Raw genomic sequence first — 19507 nt, forward strand, 5'->3', positions numbered from 1 at the left:
CTGCCCCACTTTCACCTACCCCTCCCTCTTCCTCCTGCCCCTCCCTCCTGCCCCTTCTTCCTGTCTCTCCTCCCCCTTCCTCCTGCCCCACTCTCTCTCCCTACCTCCTGCCCCTCCTCCCCCTCCCTCCTGCCCCTCCTCCCCCTCCCTCCTGCCCCACTCTCTTGTCCTCCCTTCCACTCCCTCCTTCCTTCCTGCCCACCCTTCCTCCCCTCACTGAGCATTTTACCTTATCTGGCGGTGGGTGGCCATTGTCAGCCGGACCTCACTGCTGCCACAGGCCCTCCTTACCGGGTGGCGGGTGGCCAAAAAAGGGAAGTCCCTCCGCCCGTTTCCCTCCTGCCCCGGCCTCCAATGGGTACCGAGTCGGCTGCACCCTGCCACTCGTTTCCCATTCATCCCCTTTCCTGCTTCCGGCGACCAGGCCGGGCTTTCCTGCCACTGCCTCCTCCCCCTTCCCCGGGATGGCTTGGCCACTGCTGGTCAGCATCCTCCTGGGTGCGCCTCAGCCTATCAGGCGCCTCCACCGCCCAGCCAATCAGCTGGGCGCCGGGACGCACATTCTAAGGCGCACCCAGGAGAATTAAATATATAGATAGATAGATATCACTTTTTAAAAAAAAACACGTTTTCAAAGCAGTTTACATAGATATTAAATAAATAAAAATGGCTCCTTGTCCCCAAAGGGCTCACAATCTAAAAAAGAAATGTAAGATACACATTAGCAACAGCCACTGGAGGGATGCTGTGCTGGGGATGGATAGGGCCGGTTGCTCTCCCCTGCTAAATAAAGAGAATCACCATTTTTAAAAAGTGCCTCTGCTCAGTTAGCAGGGGACTAACAGGAGATCTCCCCTCTCCTCCATTTTGAGGTCCTAGGAGGGGTAAAACGCTTTGGGCACTTTTGTTAAAATGGTATATAAATATTTCTTGTTGTTCTTGTTGTGCACACTCTTAAACCATAACATGGGGGCAGCAGAAAGGAAGAATGAAGTAGAAGACGCAAGAGTTAAGGACCTGTTCATGCATGCATTTACATCAGTTTTTTCTTTTAGTTTAATTATTCAGCACTTGATGACTCACAGCTGAATGTGTGAATTGGCTCCATGAAAAGCATTTGAGTTGACATTGGATGAAAAAAATTCTGTCTGAGTAAATCCATGATGGCAAGTCATCAGGATGTCACAGTCAATGAGCGGTGAATTTGTATGTATGTAAACCCTTCCCTATGCCAAATAGAAGGCGGAATAGAAATGATTGGAAGTCAGTGGAAAGCAAAGAAAGGTTCCTGCTTGTCTAAGTAAAGTTGTTCTGTGTGCTGGAAAATAAAACGTGTGTGCGGTATCATATTTTTCCCTCCATTGTTGCATCTTTGCCCTATCCCTCAACCTCCCAGGCAAGAAACACATTTAGCAAAACAAACTTATATGGTTTAAATGAAGGGAGTTCCCACAACATGCAAGGAAGGGTAGGATTCTTGAGTCTCCACCATACAAGAAGATTCCTCCTTATAACTCTGAGCCACTTTTGTTGTTGTTGCACTGAGGTATCATACAGGACTCTTTCTGGACTTCTGGAACTGAAGAATAGAGTAAATTATTTCTCATGTCTTCCATAAGCAGCAGGTCTCTTGGACTGGTGTGTGTGTGTGTGTCCATACTCTTTATGCATGCATTTATTCTACCTGAGGCGAAACTTGATTGTCCTGTGCAGCATTTTTTCAGAGCACAGCTTATTTAAAACCTTACAAACTGGTAGGAATGTGGTAAACTAGAGCAATGGTTGAACAGCTCTGGGTGTGGAATACTTGCTCTTTGGTTCAGCCTTTATAGAATGAGTACTCTGGAAATATCACTAAGCCAGGAATCTGTCTAAGGATTTTGTTATAATGATGTGCTGCTTTAGTGGTGAGTTGGATAAGCTACAAGTAATGCAGTTTGAAGACACTACTCTCTTATTATATGTGGGCAAAGATTTACAGTGGAAAAGGTTGAAGGTTAGTGGATTCTGTCTTTATTTCACAGCTTTTGTAGTGAAACATTTTACCAAGTAATTTAAACTATATGTGAGGTGGAATGTCGGTGTATGTTTAACTTGAACTGACTTCTCTCCTCCACTTTAATGTGGGTTTCTCCCACCGATAACTCACCTCAGTCTTAGTCAGTGTTTAAACTGTTCATGGATTTGAAATGGATTAGTAGGTGTAAGTGGAAGATGGTGTTTTTGCTGGAATAGCTGGTCACCAGTGTCCCCTCTAACAGAGATTCCCAGATGTTGTTGACTACAACTCCCTGAACCCCCAAGCAAAAGCCATTGCTGTTGGGGATTCCGGGAACTGTAGTCAACAATATTTGGGAATCTCTGTTAGGTGGAACACTGCTGACAACCCCAATTTCATTCCTTTTCCTTTGAAACAGAAAGCATTCAAATAGTCCTGGAAAACTTTGTTTTTTAACTACTCAGCAAGCAGTCTCCTTAAAAATTTGTCATTGCCATAAAACTCTGAAATGAAGAGGGTGAGAAACTGATTTGAAAAGGCCATAGCACATTGGTAGAGTACCTGCTTTGCATGCATAAGGGCCCAAGTTCTATCTCTTACATCTCTAGGTAGGGCTGTGAAAGACCGCTGTCTGAAATACAGTTGTCAGTCATTGTGAACAATAGTGACTTAGATGGACTAATGGTCTGACTCTGTATAAGGGCAATTATTTATGTTTGCATGACAGAAAGTTATGGCTGTGTTTAAAAGGGATTCCCTTTTAAAGAGGGAAGTCCACTACTTCAATCATGCCCCCTACTCCAGTCATGAAGTAGGAGGCAATATACTTATGTTGACCTGGTTGCTTTGTGGCTTCATGGGCTGTTAAGCAAAAATAAGCCAGACACTCACCTCAGCACTCCTTTTATATAATGTGAGTTGGAATAGTAAGCCTTATGTGCTGATTTTTCCTCTTAATTTTTTCCTTTGCTTCAGAAAGACAGGTGCCACTTGTACTTCCTGAAGCTGTTTCTGCCCTTCTGTTCCAGGGGAAAGGGTGGAAATAGCTCCATGTAGCAGGAAGTGATGCTGCATTGTCTTCATGTGGCAGGGGATATATTTTTTAAAATGGCAGCTATCTCTGTACTCTGAAGCTCCAACAACCTGTAAGGATACCTCAGAAAATGGCCTTTCCTGATCTGTAGACTGGTTCTGGATGCAGTAATTTCTTTGCTCTCCAGGCCTGCAGTCCATAACTAGGAACCCCATGGTTCTTACTTGCAATATCAGCATGCTACCCAATCCTGAATTTTCTTCAAATAGATGTAGAGCAAATATGCAGCACAGAATGGATTTTACAATGAAGATGCCTGTCTAATCTATGGAAAATAATGTACGTAATAAAGACATAGCCTTATTCCTCTTGTTCAGCACTGTATATAATAAAATATGTGGACATTTTCACACATTGTATGTTGTGCTCAAGATCACTGCCAAATAGGGCTCACATAGCTTGCACATAGAGCAGTTGTCTGTCATTGCCAGCAATGGAATGGAAAACAATGGGGTTGGTCCAATATACTGACAAAATTAAAATTCTGCTAGTCACAACAGGTGGGTGGGTGAGTGGACGTAGATAGAAAAACAGATGTATTAGCTGCAATGTGTTTGGGTGCCTTGGATCATTTAGAGGCACAATCTCCAGGAGAGATTTGCATCCTCCCTTCTAAACCACTGCACAAACACCAGCATATTAAACATCTTACTGGTACTTAATGTATCTTAAGGTACTTACTGGTACCTTTCTCCTCTCAATTTTGTCAATTCCACTGTTGTCACTGACAAGAAGGTTGCCCTGTGCAGGGGCTGTGGGTGACGTATTTACAGAGACTTAAGCATCCAGATCACAAGTAGTAATCACAAGGGCAGGACTAAAACCAATGGGTTGAAATTACAAGGAAGCAGATTCAGGCTAGGCATTAGGAAGAATTTCCTAACTGTAAGAGCTGTTCAAAAATGGAATGGTCTGCCTTGTACAGAGATGGGATTTCCTTTGCTGGAGGTTTTCAAACAGAGACTATCTGTCACCAGGATTGGCACTGCAGATGAGCAGCCTAACCCAGGCTGGGCTGCCCTAGCCTGGATTAGGCTGCTCATGGTAACAGACTTCTTGTGTGCTTCCCAATATTTGACAAAGATGCAGTTGCATTACTTTCATGGAGCATGTCTTCAGTAAGAATGACAAAAGCATATCAGCACAGAAGAAAAAATATATATACAGTAGGTACATCTGTTACTGCATGTATTCATGTCTGTGTGAAAGACTGACACTCTGAATGGAATTTAATTTAGAGCACAGGATGATCTGCCAGCATGTATTGCTAGGGTTTTCATTTTTAGCTTCAAATGTTTTCTGTTTAGTTTTTCTTTGGGGGAAAAATAGTTGCATAACAAAGCAAAAGATAAATTTTATTTGAAAGTCCATTATGCTAACCAAGTTGGGGCATAAGTGAAATTGCCATTAGTAGCAATTTTGAAGACTAATGGGTGGATAAATTGAAACTGTTAGGCATAAATTTGACTAAATGCTTATACTGCAATTAGGTCTAAATTGGAGAGGTATTGAATTTGTTTGTATTCTGTTGTTTCTCTTGCTTTCTTTGCCCAGAACGATTATATATACAAAAGTCTTGTATCATCCTTTCTTACCATATTTGTAGGGGGAAAGTATAAGACATTCTGTCTATTTGGTTCTTTCTATGATGGCTAAATTAGACTTGATCACTGTCTAACAGCCAGATCTTAAGCATGTTTACTCAGTCAGAAGTATGTCTCATGGAGGTCACTGGCATGATTCAGGCACAGTGAAGCATGTTTAGGTCTTGTTTGTTTCAGCTTGGTGGGGTTTAAGCACATTCTGAACTGTCCTATTGAATTCAGTGCAACATAAGTCCTTTGATGTGGTTGGATTACACCTAACAATTTATATTTTTGTAAATATGCTTAGGATTGTAGTTCTCCTGTATAATTAAGATGAGGTCCCAAAAAACCTGCATTCCACTATTATAAGCCTTGAACATTCAATTGGCCACAAAATCCAAACCATCTGTTCAGTCTGCCTGAAACTTGGCACAGAGCACCTAGGTGACAAGTGCCAGGAGCTATTCAATCTTGGTGCAATTCTGTTGAGAAATGATCAGGATACATCAGTTGGAAAACAGTCCTCTAAGAAGCTCTTTCTTCACATATAAGTGACATATATTTGTCCAAGGGTAATATACCTTTCTTCTGTTTTCTTGCCCTTGTCAATGTATCCAAAAATTCAAGTTCAGAAAATACATATTTTTGTGGGGGTTTTGGTGGGGGCGGGGAACAACATTATTTCTTGAATTATTAGTCTTTGCATCCTCATTATAAGAGGATGCAAATGTTGAGCTGCAAGAGGCAAAGTGTGGATGCATGGAGAACCTAATTGTAAAGCCAGTAGAATAAACAGAATTATGCAAGGTCTTTACATGGTGCAGAAGATAAGGTGACCACCAAAATTTGCAATTTCCACACTTTATAGAACATGAGTGAAAATTGTAAGCACTCACCTTAAACTGTTTTGGGTATTTTTTGACATTTTGATTTGTTTATCATGTTTGTGTCTGCCCTTCCTCCAAAGAACTCAGGGTAATATTCATTATGGTTTTTCTTTTTACTTCTTCCTCTTCATTTTCTCTCTCACCACCATCTGAAGCAGGCCAGGTTGAAAGATGTTGACACTTATAAAATCACTGATTGAACTGGTGACTTGTCCAAGTTCTTTTTTTAAAAAAAATTTATTTGCGACCCAAGGTCAGCATAACATAACATAAACAAAACATCTCATAGCATAGAAAAATACAATAAGGAAATGAAATATTTAAATATATAGATGAATATCCACAAACAAATGATCAATAAAATTTTAAAATTAATCAAGGAAAAGCTGCAGAATTTACTTTTTGGGCAGGCCGGGGTCTCTCCACCATTGACTATTGGCTTTCTTCCCGTGATTTGGTACCATATGTGGAGCAGTTATCAGTACTTCCATACCCCGACAGTGATCATTTTCCTGTTTTGTTAAGGATTAAGATCCCTTCTAGGAGCATTCAATCTTGGGAGTGTTCCCGCACCAATTGTACTCCAACTCTGGGCAGGATTCAGGTGAACTGGAACTCTAGATGGGCTGCTTTGACTCATATCCTATTAAATTCAAAGGAGATGAGGTGTAGCCGGGGAAAGCTTTTAGATGAAGCTGGAGGCTCTGGAGTTTTAGATAATTATCACCATCTGATACAACGTATCCAGGAGCATTTTCATCAGGGCAGCTTAGGGAGCTCCTCTCTTAAACCCAGGTCCAGAGAGTGGTTCGACCATGATTGCCAAGTGGCTAGAAAGGACCTGGTTGTAGCTTTTAGAGCTGCTCAGCAGGATCTTAGGATGACATCAAAGGCCAACCTGCTGGCTGAGAAGAGGAAGTATAAAGGCCTTCTAAAGGAAAAGAAAGCACTGGTCCTGAGATCTCTGTGGACCTCTTTGAGGCAGCTAAAGGTGCCAATGACTCTAAATTTTGGTGCTTAGTGAATGCACAGTGGCGCACCCACTCTCTCAATGCCAGCTGTGCAGTACCTATGAATGACTGGGTGACTCATTTTAGTGATCTTTATAATCTCGGGGAGTTCCCTTCAGCTTCTGGGAAGTTGGACTTTAGCTCTGTTCCGGGATGGTCACCAGTTACGGTACTGGAGGTGGAAAAATTAATAGGTGAAATGAAAACTGGTAATGCCCCAGGATTTGATGGTATTAAATCCAAGTTCAACAGTGTTAATAGAACTGCTCCAGAGTGCTGGCTAGCCACTCTAACTATGCTTACCTAGCTGAGCAGGTCTCCTTGCAGGGGAAAGGCAGAAGAAAGGCAGGAAAGAAAAAGGGCAGAGCTAGCACTTACAAGCTTGAGAAACAGTATGGTGTAAATCCAGGCAGACCACTCTGCAGGTCCCGAAGCAGGTTCCAGGACAGATTCCAATACAGGTTCTGAGTGCATGTGTTTGGATCTGAGGTACAATTAGGCAAATTCATGCCCTGGGGCCATGCATAAGTCACACAGGGTGGCTGGAGGGGCTGAACCTTAGACTGAACAAAGAGACTCATGGTTGCATAAACTGATCAACCTGGCTCTAAATCCACTGAACAAAAGGCTGGAAAATGCTTGTGTGAAGGTTGAATGTCTGAGCTTAATGCTTTATCTGGACAGGAGATGGTTCTTTCAGGTGCAAAATAAAGTTCATGAGTTTTAACAAATCCTTCTGTCCGTTTGCCAGCTGAGTAGCTGTTGACAGTGGGGTGGGGAGTTGTTGCACTTATCTTGAGTTACTGTGGAGAAGATTAGCTCATGCTATTTCTCTTGCCCCCCACCCAAGTCCTCTTATGCTGCCTTATTGTGGCAGGTCGGGGGTGTTCCTGGAGGGATGAGCAAAGTATGCCGGGAGATATACTCTCAGTAGGGTCATCCAAAGCACGAAGGTCATCCCAGCTGCCCAGCTAAAGAAAGCAGGCATCTAAATTGGGCAGCAGCGATATAGGAAGGTGCTGGAGGCAGATGATCACTTCAGTGACAGTGACAAAGGCATCATTTCATACTGCGTGGGAGAAGGCAATGGTAAACCACTTCTGTATTTTACCAAGAAAAGCACATGGATTGACAAAGTAGAATGATTGTTGATGTAGTGCTGGATGATGGGCCCCTCAGGTCAGATGGTATCCAACATGCTACTGAGGAAGAGCTGAGGATCTCTCAGAGTACTGATGGTGTTTATGAAGCAGTTAGGCTAAAGCCTTTGGACGTCTAGGGGCTGATGTTGCCATGTGGGAAAAGAAACTCCGAAGCTGCAAAGACAGGATTATAATGGGAATGTGGAATGTAAGAAGCATGAATATGGGTAAGCTCGACACAGTGAAAGATGACATGAATCAACTACAGATTGACATCTTGGGCATAAGTGAATTAAAATGGACTGGAATGGGTCACTTTCAGTCAGAAAATCATACCGTTTACTACTCAGGACACGAAAACCAAAGAAGGAACGGTATTGCTTTCATAGTCAGGTAGGATATAGCAATGACAGTACTTGGGTACAATGCAGTCAGTGACCGACTAATATCAATTAGATTTCATGGACAACCCTTTCACATGACAGTTCTTCAAGTCTATGCCCCAGTGACTGATGCAGAAGGAAGAGGAAGTTGATGAATTTTATGATCAAGTCCAGTCTAAAATTGACAGAACATGCAAGTAAGATGTGCTGCTAGTGGTTGGAGACTGGAATGCCAAAGCTAGAAATGATAAGGAGGAAAACACAGACGGACTGTATGACCTAGGAAACAGATATTAAGCAGGAAAATGACTTATTAGTTTCTGCCAAGCCAGTGATCACTTCATTGCTAACACATTCTTCAAACTACCAAAGTGGCGCCTATACACATGGACATCATCAGATAGAGTACACAGAAATCAAATTGATTACATTATTGGTGCAAGGAGGTGGAAAGTTCTAACAGCAAAGTTCTCAGTTCTTCTCTGAATCAGTTACTATCTGTCCTTTGGCATCCCTTAACATACCAATTTGAGGTTGGAACCTCTTTCTGAGTTCAGAGATCTTCTGGAAAACTCCCCCCCCCGCGTATTTCCACCCTCAAGATCTTTAGAGATGATGTTGTAATACTGCTCCTTGTCTCTTCTAACAGCTCTCTGAAATTTCCTATTAAGTTCCTTCCTGAGGTCTTTATCGTTATCAGCAAAGACGTGGCCAGGGGCCGATTTTGGAACAGATTACAAACTGCTCATGTGCAAGTTCCAAGTCAAGCTAAAGTGGAAAAATAAAGCTATCCAGCTTCCACAATATAGTCTTGAGAATGTACCCACCATTTTCAAGGAGTTCTGAATCTCATTGAGAGGGAACCAGAGGAACTCTGGAATGAAAAAGAAGTTGTTAGGGATGAATGTGAAAAGAGACTGCCAAAGACCAAGAAACAGGGGGGAAAGCAAAATGGATGTCAGAACTGATGGTGTAAATGGCCAAGAAGAGGAGAGAAGCCAAAGTCAAGAAAGATAAAGACCTCAGGAAGGAACTTAATAGGAAATTTCGGAAAGCTGTTAGAAGAGACAAGGAGCAGTACTACAACGACATCTGTAAAGACCTTGAGGGTGGAAATACACAGAAGAACAAGGAAAGTTTTCCAAAAGATCTCTGAACTCAGAAGGTGGTTCCAACTTTGAACTGGTATGTTAAGGGATGCCAAAGGACAGATAGTAACTGATTCAGAGAAGAGCAAACAGAGATGGAAGGAGTATACTGAAAATCTGTTTAGAAGGGATGTCAACATCCAGGATTCTCTAGAAGATATTCCCTACTTGAAAGAACCTCTAGTACAGGAAGATGAAGTTAGATCAGCACTCCAGTCATTACCAAGTGGGAAGGCTACAGAAATTGATGGAATAGCTACAGAAATATGGCAAGCAACAGAATAAGACTTAGTCAAGGCTCTGACCAAACTATGCCAGCAAATTTGGAGAACAACACAGTGGCCAACAGATTGGAAGAGGTCAATCTACATACCCATACCAAAGAAATGAGACTTAACAGATTGTGCAAACCATCGCACAATATCCTTAATTTCACATGCTAGCAAAATAATGCTCAGGATCATCCAACACAGATTAGAGTCTTACGTCAAAAGGAAAATGCTGAATGTTCATTGACATCATGTTCATTAATATTCCTGATTCTACTTCACTGCCTTGTCCTTGTGTACCACAACTCTTTCCTCTGGATTCTACACTGGTGATGAGAGCGGCTAAGAACCCTTCTATAAACCAACCAACAAACAAAACTCCCTTCTCAATAACAAAAAGCAAAAGAGAGAGGAAAAGGCCTGCAAGACACACAGCAAGAAAAAGGAAGGCAAGGGACAAAAACAAAGACACACCATTTTTCTAATCAGGCATTTCCGTCTCCCCCTCACTTATAATTCAGAATTTTTTTTCAAAGAGATAACAGACTGTGTAACACAAGCTTTTTGTAAGAACCTGCTTTTGAGTGCAGCAGCCATCTTATCTACTTATAGTCCCTTAGCTCTGCCTGAAAGAGTGGAGTGGCAACCATTTTGAGTGCTTCTTTTATTCACTGGCACAGCATACTTTTTTTTAGCAGTGACAATGTCATCCCATCCAGCTCTCCTGATCTTCAAGTGTCTGCAGCCCCATGTGATCCCAAGCATTGCCATTCCCATTACCCACAAAAGATCAATTGTTGAGCTCCAAGCTGTTTGCAGGACTATACTACATAGTAGTAGCTAGTCATGAATCTGTGGACCAACTTTTGATCTGTGTTCTTGTTTTATGTGTGTAATTTAGTGTTCCAAATTTTGTTAGTATTTTGTTGGGACAGGTCTTTTATTGGGGGGAAAGGAGGGATGTGGTGTTTTCGGTTAACTCATTCCTTGATCCAGGCCAGCTTTTGAATGGTGCTTTAATTACCTTTAGTCTGGTCCTGGGTAGAGGCTGGGCTAGCAAACAACTAGCAGCAAGTGCATCGAAAGCAGTCTGCACTTGCCTCTCTGTAAATAATGTCAATTTTATTAAACCATTAAAGAACATAAGAGCAGCCCTGCTGGATCAGGCCCAAGGCCTATCCAGAATCCTGTTTCACACAGTGGCCTACCAGATGCCTCTGGGTGGGCCATTAATGATATTCCTGATTCTACTCCATTGCCTTGTCCTTGCATGCCATAACCCTTTGCTCTGGATTCTACAGGGTGCACTCTAAGTTCACCAAACATATCAATTTAATTTGTGTACATCAAGCAGGCAGGTAGGTAAGCATGTCTCCATAGAAGACAAAGGAGCCAAAGCTCTCAGTTCTGCCTTGGAAAACAATTGCATCTCAACAGCTGATCACTGTGCACGACTCTATCATTTTTTGTACTTCTGTTTATGGGAAGGTGCTATGTTTGAAACAGGAAATACAACAAAGGAAGCCTGGGAACCATAGAGATAAAGTAGTGATAGGCCTACATCTGTGAAAGAAAGGTACAGTGAGATTCTAAACACATAATTGGAACAATACGCTCTACCCACATTGGTTTGACCATCTGAATTTGTTTTCCAAGTGGGTATAAATAACTGCAGATATACTCATCCCACATTTAAAACTATCATCTGAACTGGCCCTCAGTTAAGCAACAATGCTGTTGCATGTTGATCTGCAGCTGAACGAGTAGCATATGTTGCCAGGCTCTCCAAAATAAATTTGTAAGCATATGCTATATATAAATGTTTTTTCTTGCAAATATTTTCTGTTTTCATATTTAAGTGATTGCCTCCATCTAGCTGAGAGTTAGAAAACATTTCCAAACACTCCTACTATATTAGCCTTTTTTTAAAAAAAAAAGTCAATTCCTTCTAGACCACTTTAATCATATAACCAGACCAGTATTCTTGATGTATTTCATTTCACTTCTTCCTTCTGGAATTTACTTTGTGTATCTCCCATAAATATGCTGTTTCTCTTCCTGGAATAACAAGCTCAGCATGGTGTTTTCCCCCTTAATAAATGCTGAATTTGTGTACACTTGTGCTCATTTCTAAGGTGTGAGGAGCGGGCTTGATAAGTGAAGTACTCTAGCTGTAGGACTATGAAGTCCCCAGATTTGGTTTCTGCTTAAATTAATTAAGACTACTGAGGTATATGGTTTAAGTGGCCAAAACTGACCAGAAAGAAAGAAAGGAAAAAAGAAAGAAAGGCACCACTAAAGAAGAACCATGCAAGACTTCTATCCAAATAGAGCACAAACAAAGTAGAGCACAAATGGTTTCTGTTAATTTGACACTGTTTATTTTTTCTCTTTTTTCAGTGGAGTTTTTATACTGTGATTTGGCTTCCATGAAGTCCATACATCAATTTGTTGAAGCGTTTAAAGCAAAGAATTGCCCACTCCATATCCTGATCAATAACGGTGAGTGCATTGAAAAAAAGTTTTTATATGAATTTTCATATATTGTACTCTGTGACAGTGCTCTATATTGTATTCTGTTATTGAAGCAAAGAATATATGTCTGTGTTCTTTATTAACTTGCATTACTGATTCATGGCGGAATTCTTTTAGCAGTTGTAATTTGAATCTTAAAATGTTGTCCATTCATAATTTTTCCTAAGGGAATCATGCATGCATCAACTTGTAGTGAAAAATACAAATTCAGTGTTGGGAATTATTAGGAAAGAGATTGAAAGTAAAGTAGTGAGTTTAAAAATGTTTTTCTATAACTCTACAATGTGACCACACTTGGAATTTTGGCTGACATAATGTACAGTCTCAAGGGGGGCGAGAGGGTGTTGTGGCACCATTACTGTGACACAAAAGCAGCAGTCCCACTGGAAAGGATGCCAGTTGTGCTACCAGTATTATTGTCATTTCTCCTTTGCCATTGGGAGAAACTATGGTAACATGGGTAATGTGAACGGCATCTTCCCCAGTGGCACTGCTGCTTCCGTGGCCACAGCAGTAGCGCAGCAATATCCTCCTGCCTGTTGAGACTCACATCATGTCAGCCACTGTGTATAGTTCTGACTGCCCAGCTCAAAAAAATAACTTAGCAGTAGAAAAGATACAGGAAAGAACAATGAAAACAATGTTCAAGAAGTGGAGCACCTTTTCTACGTGAAATGGCTAAAGAATTTGGGACATATTTAATTTAGAAAAAAGAAGACTAAATATGGGTTCATGACACAGTATTATCAAATTATGAATCATAATAGTCTCCAACCTACATCTACATGAAACTGCTGGGTGAGGTCATCAGAGCATTAGGTGATGGGTATTATCAATATGCTGATGACACTCAAATCTATTTCTCCTTGTCATCAATATCAGGCAATGGCATTAGCCCCTTAAATGCCTGCTTACAGGCAGTAATGGGCTGGATGAGGAATAATAAATTGAAGCTGAATCCAAGCAAGACAGAGGTGCTCATTGTTGGGGGTCATGATCTGCAAGATGGGATAGAATTTCCTGTTCTGGATGAGGTTACACTCCCCCCAAAAGAACAGGTTCATAGTTTAGGAGTGCTCTTGGACCCAGGTCAAACCTTGGTGTCTCCGGTTGAGGCTGTACTAGGAGTGCATTTTACCTGCTGTGACTGATTCGACAACTCTGCCCATTTCTTGAGGAGAATGACCTGAAAGTAGTGGTACACCAGCTGGCAGCCTCCAGGTTGGACTACTGCAATGAACTCTTTAAAACCTTAAAATCAGTTAAACAGCAAAAACCATAACACACCAAAAAGCAAACACCACAAAGAAGTCAAACAGAAGCAGGAGAGCTGAGGGATCAGGCAGCCCCTAAGGGATAAAAGCCTGACTGAACAAATAAAAAGATCTTTAGATGCCACAGATGTCAAGGAGCAGACATTCACTGGGAGAGAATGCCAGAGCCTGGTGGCAACAACAGAGAAGGCCCTGTTTAGCCTCATGCACAACAGTTTAGCCTCTCTCACAAACAAAGCAAAGGCCACTTTTTGTTGGGTGAACAGAAACCCTTGGGAGCAGGCAGTCTTTCAGGTATCCAGGAAGGGCTTTATAAGGCGTCTTCAATTGCTCACGGAAACAAATTGGCAGCTAGTGTAGCTCTTTCAAAATAGGCATAATATGCTCTAAACAGTTTAGTGTCATCTGCAAAATTTGGCCACTTTGCTGCTTACCCCAACCTCTAGATAATTTATTAACAAATTAAAGAGCACTGGTCCCAGTACAGATCCCTAGGGAACCCACTTCCTATTTCTCTCCATAGTGAAAACTGTCCATTTATTCCTACCCTTTGTTTCCTGTCCTTCAACCTTACCAGTCTACACACGAACCTGTCCCTTTATCCCATGACTGCTTAGTTGACTTAAGAGCCTTTGATGAGGTATTTTGTCATACGTTTTTTGGAAGTCCAAGTATACTATGTCAACTAGATCACCTCTATCCACATGCCTGTTTACACTCTCAAAGAACAATAGACAAGTATATCAGCAGGTCCAACTCTGCTTTATATGTGGCCTTCCTGGATTTTAAATTTGCCTTTGACTCAATTTTGAGAAAAATTTTAAAAGTCATCTATTGATAAATGTCTGCTTTTCGTCATTCAGAAGCTTTATACAAACACTGCTTTAAGAGTGAGGTGCAACCCACAGGGGCTTCTCTCGAAAATGATTCCCACCTATAAAGGGGCGAAACAGGGATGTACTTTGGCAACCACTCTATTTAATTGTTATATCCATTTGATTGCCTCTTGTTTGGATAACCCAGATTTCCACCCTCATAAAATGGCAGGTACTGATATTCCAATTCTTTTATATGCAGATGACACAGCAATCATCTTGCATATGCCAGTTGGCTTAAAAGAGTGGTGAGAGCCATAATCCAGTGCTGCAATGAGAACAGGCTGGTTATTAATTTCCATAAACCAAAATTATGAGGCTTGCAAAATGTTGGAGATTGCAAAAATGGATTGTTGATGGAAACAGAATTGAGCAGGTGTCTAATTTTAAATACCTTGGAGTAGTTTTCCACCCCATGGGGATTTGGAAGTCCCGCACTGAGTATATTGTGCAAACAGCATCAAAGTCATCAATGGTTATCAAGAGGTTTTTCTATATTAAAGGAGGAAAACAAATTCTAGCAACCTTGAAGCTTTTTGAGGCCAAAACTCTAGCCCAAATCCTATATGGGGCACAAGTTGGTGTTTTCCTCAACCGAGTTTCAATAGAGCTAATCCAAACAAAATTCTTGTAGTCTATTCTAGCTGCTCCCGGTTGTGTGTCCAATGCAGTGCTTAGATTGGAGATTGGGATGCCCAAAATTGAGGTGAGGGTCTGAAAGTGTATGATCAACTATTGGCTTAAAGTGCAGTTCTTCCCAATTGGATTAACTCCCTTGGTCTTTTTAGATGACCATCTGTCCAGTTGGAAATTGGAAATTACAAAGAAGTTACTGTCACTGGGTCTTTCAGTAGAACTCCTTATCTTTTCAGGCTATGAGCAAGACAAACAGATATTTTCTCAATGGGTAGATTATACAGAATATCAAAATGATGTTAATGGATTGCCCCGGTACATGAGGGACTGGGCAGTAAATTTTGTGTGGGAACCCACAAGTTATTTAACAACACTTTCCTTTCCCAGGCTGCGAAAGGAATTCTTCAGGGCAATCAATCAATCACTCTTTATTACGGTCCCAAGACATAATGTTCTCCCCTCCACATTCCTGCAGGGTAGATACTCAAAAGTGCCATTGGCCGATAGAACCTGCCCATGTGGAGCAGAGGAGATAGAAACAATCCAACATGTCCTGTTATAATGCCCCTTTTACAAGGACTCCCACATAAGATATATTTCCCCTCCATTGCAGAGGTACCCAGACAGATTGGAGGGGTTCTATACCAAGATATTGCTCTCTGATACAAATCAAACCATAACCTGCACAGTAGCTAAATTTTGTGTAGCAGCAGAGAAAATATGACAACAATTGGTACAGTCATGATCCAGTCAGTTGTAATATTTTTATGTATTTATTGTTTGTTTTAATCCCTGTATTTGATATTTGATTGAAAGAAACATTGACTTGACTCTCAATCAATTACAAAAGGTTAGTGAGTTAAGACTTGCCCTTGTGGAAGCCATGCTGGTTCTCCTTCAGCAAGGCCTTTTCATCTATGTGCCTAACAATTTTGCCTTTAAGTATTCTTTCCATCAATTTGGCTGGCACAGAAGTTAAGCTAACTGGCCTGTAGTTTCCCAGATCCCCCTTGATCCCATTTTGACAATTGGAGTTACATTAGGTACTTTCCAGTCCTCTGGTACAGAACCTGATTATAGGGACAAGTTATATATTTTTGCTAGGAGATCAGCATTTTCACATTTGAGTTCTTTAAGGACTCTTGGGTGGGTGGATGTAATCTGGCCTTGGTGATTTGTTTCTTTTAGTTTTTCAAGAAAGTTTAGAACATCTTCTCTGGTCATCTCAAATTGGGCCAGTTCTTCAGCCCCTAAGCCTGAGTATCTCAGTTCCGAAGTGGGTATATGATAAGTATCTTCCACCATGAAGACAAATGCATAGAACTCATTCAGCTTCTCTGCAATCTCTTTATCTTCTTTAATAATCCATTTCATGCCCTCATCATCTAAGGTTCCAACCACCTCCCTGGCAAGTTTTCTGCTTCTGATATAATTAAAGAAGTATTTCCCTTGAAATACCTATAACAGTTTCCCTTGAAACTTCTAGCTATATGCTCTTCAGACTCTCTTTTTGCATCCCTTATTGTCTCCTTGCATCTCTTTTGCCAGAATTTGTGCCTTACTGTTCTCTTCATTTGGGCAGGACTTCGATATTCTGAAGGAAGTCTTCTTTCCTTTTATAGCTTCCCTGACTCTACTTGTTAGCCATGCTGACGTCCCTGAACTTGGTGGTACCTTTCAAAGTTTTAATTAAGTTCAATTCTTCTGGAATGGTTTGACTCTCCTCTGTTTCCCTTTCAGCTTCCTTTTTACCAGTCCCCTCATTTTTGAGAATGATGTCAGAGTTCCTCTTCTGAAGTTTAACACATCTGTGTTGGACTTCCTTGGCAATGCTCCACTAGCATATAAACTGAATTGGATCACCTTATGGTCACTGTTCCCCAATGGTTCTACATCAGGTCCAACATACACCATATCTTGCACCAGGTCCTGGGCACCACTCAGGATTATCCAAAGTTGCCTTCTCTCTGTTTGATTCCGTGACAAGCTGTTTTAAGGCACAGTAATTTAGCATTTAGAAATCTGGTCTCTCTTGCCAATACCTGCATATGGATTTGCACCTTCTGCTAAGGATATTTATATTTTCCAGATTTTTGGTCAAATTTCTTTAAAATTCAACCAAATTGCTCAAAATTACTCTTCTTTGCCTTTCTGCTGGAAAATAAACCTTTCCCTCAAATGTTGATAAAGAACAGAGATCGATTTGGTTGTCCAAAGTTGCAATTCAGAAGTAAATTTTTCCTTCCAGTGCTGTATTATGATCCATTTGGCAACCCCCTATTCAAGAAGAATCCACAATTCTTGATGTAATGCTAGATTCCATATGCTGGGGATGAATGGACACGAATTTGCTTGACAAGCAGTGATCGCTACAAAATCATGTTAACACTCTTATGAATTTCAAGCCAAAATGGAACAATAACCTGACAGAACCAAACCATGTGCATAAGAGTACCATCATACCAGTTACACCTTCAGCATCTAGAAGTCTGCAGCCAACCCTTATTAAGCATTCTCTGAGGTGTCCAGTAAGTGCAAAATAAAAGTTTCTGCTGTATTACCTTCATTTTGAGATCCAAAGAGGCATGTTTCACTGCCTTCAAAGCTACCTGCCAGGGAGAAAGAGGATCATCTGATAACCTATCATTGGCTTTCCTCTCTTCTGTTGGGGGCTATAAAAAGATGCTAAAAACTGTAGCATTGGCTATAGTCTATGTCCCCTAGGCTATAAAAGACGCTAGAGTCACTAATGTCTTCTATAGTTTGTGTTCCCTTCCAGTTCATTTTTTAAAGCCTCAGCCAGTTCATGGAGCACCAATGCGGGGAGGATGAGAAGAATCTGCTCTGGTAGGTGAAAGGGATCACATGGTACCCTAGGCAGGGAGGTTTGTCCTTACACTCCAAGAGCTAATAAAAGTGCCTGGCCCTAGGAGCTCCCCTGCTGAATGATGTGAGAGTTCAAATTTCTTACACTGGATCTGGGGGTGTAATATAATGGGTTTTCCTGCAGCAGTACAGTAAGGCCACAATGGCTAGGGGATGATGGGAGTTAGACTACTGGCAACTCAAGTTTGAAAACCCCTTCAGTAAGGCTCAGATAAGCCACCTAATGGCACAGTGGGGAAATGACTTGACTAGCAAGCCAGAGGTTGCCAGTTCAAATCCCCGCTGGTATGTTCCCCAGACTATGGGAAACACCTATGTCAAGCAGCAGCGATATAGGAAGATGCTGAAAGGCATGATCTAATACTGCACAGGAGATGGCAATGGTAAATCCCTCCTTTATTCTACCAAAGACAACCACAGGGCTCTGTGGTCTCCAGGAGTCGACACTGACTCAATGGTACACTTTACCTTTAAGGCTCAGATGCTTCATAAGGCAAACAGGAGTAGGACAGCATGGGGCATCTTTGCATACTCTACCAAGAATTTATGAGAAGTCTTAACAGATAGGCCTACAGCTGAAAGTGTAGAAGGAACTTCAGAAGGAAAATGCTGGTGTTTAAAGTTGAAGAAGGGAGGTATCTAAGTCTGAAGTAATACCCACTACTACCCATAACTAATTAAGAAGAGAATAGCAATAAGTCATCTAATTTAAAATAGTCATATATATATTTTAATATCAAGAAAAAAATGTTTTTGAAAATTATACTTGTAAACTTCTTAATTTTCTTGTGATCTCCTGATTTGGTTCACTTTCATCCTTACCAACTACTGAGCCAGACTGGAAAAAGGGAAGAAGCAGTTAATTAAAAGACAAACAGGAATTTTTATAACCAATAAGGATCCTCAACACCCATTTAATAATCAGTGGATGGGCTCCAAGAGTTTTGCGCAGTTATGGAGAGAACATAAATGATATGAAAAACTAGGTCCAAATTAATGTGTAATCTTGGAATCAGGTTCTGTTTTCTTTTTATTCCTTTGTTAATAGAGTCTAAGTCAGTCTCTTATGCTTTTCCCTCTTTGATAATATTTTAGATTTCATAACTAGGGACTTGTAAATTACCTTCTAGCTCTGAAGAAACTAGAAGTGAATGTGCTCTAAACTGTTATATCTTTCCCATGACCTACAAGAGAAACATTTCAATTGACTTATGATCAGTTGCAGGATACTTCCAATTGCCAAAGTAAAGTCGTTTTTCAAAAATATCTTTTCAAGAGCTTTAATGAAATGTATGGTTTAACTTTGTGCATTTCACTAAGCCTGGAACAGAATCACAAGAATATTTTCTGCTGCTCCCTTTTTTCATAATCAGGTTAGCTCCTGATAATCACGTTACATCATCAAGTTACCATTTAGGATGATTGTTCCTCTTGTGATTCATTTCTAATGACTACATGGTCATAATTTTCACTGGTTTCTTTCTATTTTAGAGGGCAGCAGGGGACCTGTTCGTTACTTTGATTGAATGTTGATGAAAAGCCAGAATAATTTCAGTACCCAGAATGACTAACTTGATAATCCTTTCTGGCAATGGAAAGTATCCTGTCAATTTCATGTTTTTTTTGCCATCATACTGTTGGGACTGAAATGGAATGAAGAAACTGCCAAGGGCTCTCAGTATTTTCTTTAGTGAAAATACTAAATATTTGGTGAAGGGAAACCATCCACATGAATCCTCATTTTTAAACTATATGTGCTGGCATATTCATTGTCTCTCCTATAA

At 41.0% G+C, this 19507-nt stretch overlaps 1 protein-coding gene across 7 annotated transcripts in view; it reads left to right on the forward strand.

The window, feature by feature from the left end:
• LOC128350287 (E3 SUMO-protein ligase ZBED1-like) overlaps window positions 1–19507 on the forward strand; it is a 256967-nt gene that overhangs the window by 162805 nt on the left and 74655 nt on the right. For all 7 annotated transcript variants that reach the window (XM_053308329.1, XM_053308327.1, XM_053308324.1 and 4 more), the window contains one exon: window positions 11918–12019. In XM_053308329.1, the coding sequence (XP_053164304.1) occupies window positions 11918–12019 (102 nt within the window). The remainder of the gene's footprint in view (window positions 1–11917; window positions 12020–19507) is intronic.

The sequence above is a fragment of the Hemicordylus capensis genome, chromosome 3 (assembly GCF_027244095.1).
Source record: "Hemicordylus capensis ecotype Gifberg chromosome 3, rHemCap1.1.pri, whole genome shotgun sequence".
Taxonomy (NCBI): domain Eukaryota; kingdom Metazoa; phylum Chordata; class Lepidosauria; order Squamata; family Cordylidae; genus Hemicordylus; species Hemicordylus capensis.